This window comes from Zea mays, chromosome 4, assembly GCF_902167145.1.
Source record: "Zea mays cultivar B73 chromosome 4, Zm-B73-REFERENCE-NAM-5.0, whole genome shotgun sequence".
NCBI classification, from domain to species: Eukaryota; Viridiplantae; Streptophyta; class Magnoliopsida; order Poales; family Poaceae; genus Zea; species Zea mays.
In genome coordinates this window covers 223,895,737-223,901,103 of record NC_050099.1, presented here as the reverse complement: position 1 = coordinate 223,901,103, position 5,367 = coordinate 223,895,737, and the positions used below count along the sequence as shown (strand labels likewise).

The 5,367-nt window shown below is 42.0% G+C and overlaps 1 protein-coding gene across 1 annotated transcript; it reads right to left on the bottom strand.

The window, feature by feature from the left end:
* Nucleotides 1-4,007: 4,007 nt before the first annotated feature.
* On the bottom strand, nt 4,008-4,901 carry LOC100280418 (uncharacterized). Its single transcript, NM_001153341.1, has one exon. It carries the CDS (start codon nt 4,724-4,726, stop codon nt 4,328-4,330), a length of 399 nt encoding a protein of 132 aa, NP_001146813.1. The 5' UTR covers nt 4,727-4,901; the 3' UTR covers nt 4,008-4,327.
* Between the last annotated feature and the right edge of the window lie 466 nt (nt 4,902-5,367).

The following is a 5,367-nucleotide window of genomic DNA, read 5'->3' as shown; positions in this document are numbered from 1 at the left end:
ATATTCGAGCATTGTGTGATGATGTCCGATTATGTAACTGCTGTGTACCTGAATTGCTGATCTTGGCACATACATGGTTCGCATTCGGATTGCCTTCTAAAACCGGGTGTAACATATGTGATGTGGCTAAACATGTTCTATAACGAATTGAAGTTTTTCTATCATTAAAATTACGACAATTCTACTTTATCATAGATTTTATGACATTTGCATATATATGTCATTACCCCCAAAGAAAAATGTCACTAATAATAAGCTAGCCTTGCTCTGTAGACCAGATTTTGTCATAAAATCATGCGTGCTGGTGATGTGGAAAATGGTTATGGTGTTTACTAATATGACATGGCACTTTTCAATGACGAATTTTGTTGCCGTAATTTATAAAATGTCCCCCGCTAGTGCTGAGCCAAATTTATGGCCTTATTAAATCTAATTTGTAATTTTCTATGAATGTCATTTCATATTATCAAAATTTGTAGCCTATTTTTTGAGCAATCTCATTCAACCCTATATATATTCACATGATATATTTCACAAAATTTACATATCCAATGACCAAAATTATAACAGACAAGTTCTAATTCATAGGTCACAAAACATCTTGCAAGAAGCAACATTGTTGAACAAAACCTGGAGCTACCAATAACAAAAATCGTTAGGTATTCTCCATCAAAACAGGTTCTAAGGAAATGAACCACCTCCTGGATCTATTGTAGTATTCAACTTCATGGGGATCCCTCCTTACGACACATTCAAATATTGATGCTGTCGTTGTTTCCGATAAAGCTGGAATAGACAATTCCAAAATGCAGATTTAAAAATATGAGCAAGGTCATATATCATAAAGTTGTTGGATCGTTGCATGGGATATAATATCATACAGTCGTTTTGGTACGATAGAAAATGAAGCACACTAGGATGAAGGGCATGATGAAATCAGAGATGACAACACCACATAAATAGGAGTAACTTGAAGGCAAACTGATTATTCCGCTACAAGCATAAAACATAATTGGAAGGTGAATTAATAATTCCACTCCAAAAATGAATTAAAACTGGAATATCTGATTCATGCTATGTTTATTTTCTAGTAGTAGAACATGAAGCAATTACCATTTATGTACCGGTAGCATAGGATGAAGTAATAGATATATGGTCATGTTAGCATTGTCTCTTCAATTGGACAATAGTCATAGCATTTTCTTGCTTCACACTTACACACAACATAATAAAACATGATATCTTGATTCGTTCGCCAACATTACTTATGTGGTGGTTGTTTCTAAGGACTAATTTTTAGTCTCTCCATTTTATTACATTTTAGTCTCTAAATTAAAAATAGGGAAACTAAAACTTTCTTTTATTTTCTGTATTTGACAATTTAGAGAATAAAATGAAATAAAATAGAGAGACTAAAAATTAGTCTATATAAACCAAACACCCCTTTAGACGGCGAGCTTATATATCCCACGCATTGATTCATCACTACACAACGGAGAAGAACAAATAACTAAGGATTGTTTTTAAGGAGTCCCGTGGACTAATGAGGTGTTTGGTTTGATGAATCACTCTATCCAAAATGAAGTGGTGCATCATAGGTCGATTCCTCAAATTTGGTGGGATGACTTCATTCCACATATTAGTACTAAACAACTAACTACGAGGAATGAGGTGGTGATGGATTAACTCATTCCATTCCACAAACCAAACAAAAAAGTGAGGAGTGAGAAGATAATAGACTACATCATTCCTCAAACCAAACACTCCATAAATGAAGTTCACAGTCCGTAATACCAACTTCTAGTATTTCCTTCTACTACCCCAATCGATATACATGCCGGCCAAACGGACGGTATGCTATTAGCCGGGCCCTATCACGTTTTAGCACGCTACGCACGACACTGTCAGGCAATCCCGTCGTCCGTGCTATGTCGTGGACTCGTGGTAGATAGACATAAAACCAAACATAAACTAGGGACCTCAGGGCAAGCCCCAATTAGAGATGAAAACGGGACGGGCATCCAGAACGGGTATCGGATACGGGTATCAAAATGGGATGTAATTTCGGATACGGGTATTTTGTTTGTCGGGACGGATACGGGTATTATCCGAATATTGAACCTCGGATACGGGTAGGATACGGAATCACTAATACCTGGTCAGTACCCGAAAATCCCGAGTCGGATACGGGTACCCGAAATTCGGGTACCCATTTTTTTTCTGCATAATATAGTTATAAAATCATAAATTTTACATATGAAATCGGATGAAGATAAAGTTTATATGAAAATTATAGAGCTTGAAGAGATCTATGACTTTGTAATACATCATTTTTTTGTTTAAACATATCTTTTAGACCAAAATCATTGAAATAATGTCCAAATTTATATTAAATCAATAGACTTTATCATTTTTATGTGGGTGCTTAAGATTATCTCCACGTGAGAACTTAAGGTTATCTTTTTATAGACTATTTATTAGTATTGGTAACTTATTTGTATTTTTCAGTCGATACTACATTATTTTAATGATTTAATTGTATTTTGATGATTTTCTATGACAATAAATTAATAATACATAAATAGCCTCAAAAAATCGTGAAATTTTACGGAGATACAACATATGTCCATATGTAACCATAAAAATGTTTGGATTATAAGATCTATAAGATGCCCACGTTTCTTTCCTTTCACTTTCACTTATTTGTATGAGTTACATGTGAAATCAGTGTAAGTATCCAAGTTTCAACATAATCAGTACTTCACTTTATTATTTTCATACGAGGACTTGAGTTATCTTCATATAAAATGTTTATTAGTTTTTGTAACTTATTTGTAATTTTTGAGTGAAACTAGAATATTTTATGAATTTTAAATATTGCGGTGTTGATTCTACAATGTCCTTGTGATAAGCAACTTTGAACTGCATGATGTCAATTTTACCGATTTTCTTTCTTATATCTGATCTATCATATACATGATTATATATTGCAGAACTTATGGATGGTTGGACAATTAATATCATCGGATGAACTATCCGACAATTATCCGGTACCTACCCGAATAGTATCTGTTATCCGTTTCTTACCCGTCCGGATTATTACCCGGTCCCGTCCTGTATCCATTTCGAATCTTAACTATCCGTATCCGTAAAAGGACGGTATGCTATTAGCCGGGCCCTATCGCGTTTTAGCACGCTACGCACGACACTATCAGGCAATCCCGTCGTCCGTGCTATGTCGTGGTAGATAGTCATAAAACCAAACATACCCCGCTGGCACTACGGACCTCACGGCAAACCCCAAGCCCCCAATACTATGCTCAAGATATACTTTTTAGAGAGTTTATCTATAGTTTATCTAAAACGCTAATTTTGTTTTGTTCTGCACTGTAAAGTGCACTGTTCGAATAGTGAGTTTGAATATATGTATGAGGATGGGTAAGCTGTTAGAGATAGTCTTAGATGTTGTTTGGTTTACAAAATATAACGTAAATAGCAACGGTAATGATTCACGCTCGACTAACAGTGGTAACAAGTTTGAATAGAGTGATATCAATTTCTAGTTTGGTATCGATTACGATTAACCTTAAACAAATATAGTTTAATTAACGTTATCATGTTACAAATATGTGAACCAAACAAACTCTTAGTGCCGTACTTGCGCCAGAGCCAGCTCAGCAGAATTTGTCCATCTGTAGCAATCGAGACACAAGTTAGGAGCCGCGGAGGCCACCACCCTACGTGCGGCACCCATAAACGGCCTGAAGGGGAATGTAGGAAGAAATAAGAACACTACTACGGGCTGAACGGACCGAGGGGAAATATTAGAAAGCATATCAGCCGATCGATTGACCCTGACCTGACTCCGAATACACTGGGCTCTCCCCCGATCTGTAAGTCTTCCTCTCGCTCCTGCTTGCTTCCTCATGTGTTATCTGACACACTGGTATATACATATATCATCATCATTATATACATGGATGCATGATGTGCAGCAAGTGCCAAGTACTGATCTCACTAGTGAAAGGATATATACAATAGTTTAATTTACAGTTAATAACCCACCAACTCCTAGTGATGATCACCGATCTGTGTCATCGATCTTCTCTCCCAGAAGAGAAATGGATCAGATGATCCATGAGAAAGAAGAACATCATGCATGATATGAGTAACAAAAAGGTAGCTAAGGTAGAGAGAATGGATGGTGGGTAGATATGCCAATCTAAACCAAGCTCTCACACAAACCTTCCTATAGCAAAGCTAGAGCTAGCTAGTCCCTGATAATTATCCATAATTACAAGCAAGTCCACCTCCTCTCTCTCTCCCTCTACTTCCTGGCCTCCGGCGCGCCGTCCGTCGAGGGCCTGTCCACCTTCCTGCGGCGCGCCCCGCCCACGATCGGCTTGGGCTCCGAGGCCGCGTAGATCTCGGCGATCAGGCGGTAGCGCCTGTTCCTGCGTGGCCTCCCGCGCACCTCCTGCTGGTCCAGGTCGTCTTCGTCATCCTCCGCCGGGGCGGCTAATAGCCCAGCTGGAGGAGGGGTCGCAGGCGGCGGCGGCGCGTTGACGGAGCGCGGGGACGAGGTGGAGGAGGCCGACGCGACGGATCCCCGCGGGAGGGCGGCGTAGGAGGAGGAGCTGCTCTCGCTGAGGTGGATGAGCTGCTCCGCCGCCGCGAGCTCCCGCGCCGTGAACCGCGCCGGGGACGGGGCCTGTGCGTCGGCCATAGCCGCGCGTTTGACAGATCGATCGGTCGGTCGCCCGACGTCCGGCGGAGGTAGGGAGGTACGGTGTGTGCGAGGCGCGAGGGTTGGCCTCCGGCTAACTTCGCGTGTTCCCCCTCTCTAATTTGCTGTGTTTTTTTTTCGTTTCTCTTTTTTCCTCGGCCTTGGTTGATTTTTCGGGCTAGGCTGCTTGCGAAGGTTAATCGCTCGCCGCAGTAGAGGGCAGGGCATTTGTGATGGTTGGCTGCTGCGGCGCGAGCGTGAGTTGGCGCAGATCGCGAAAAAATAAAAACTGGAGGGACTTTCCAGAAAACGAATGGTTTGGCAGAGACGATTTGCCTATCGTGCGGACCAAGGGCACGGATTCCGTGCGCGCCTGTGCGGCGACGTATCGACGGGTTCGTCGGGGAGGGGCTGTCCCATTGCTTTCGCAAATTGTGCAGAGCGTCAGGTGGTTTGTGAAAATGTCGGTGCGGCGGCAGGATTCGGGTAGAATTTGGGCCACGTACTCGCGGGGCGCACTTGTCGTGGTGGTGGTGCGCGGCACCCGCACGACGCAACCTTCAGCCAGCCCAGGCGCCCAGTCAGCCAACCGCTCGCCCTCCGCCAGGCAGCCCAGGCTAGCTAGCTGCTGCTAATAGTTC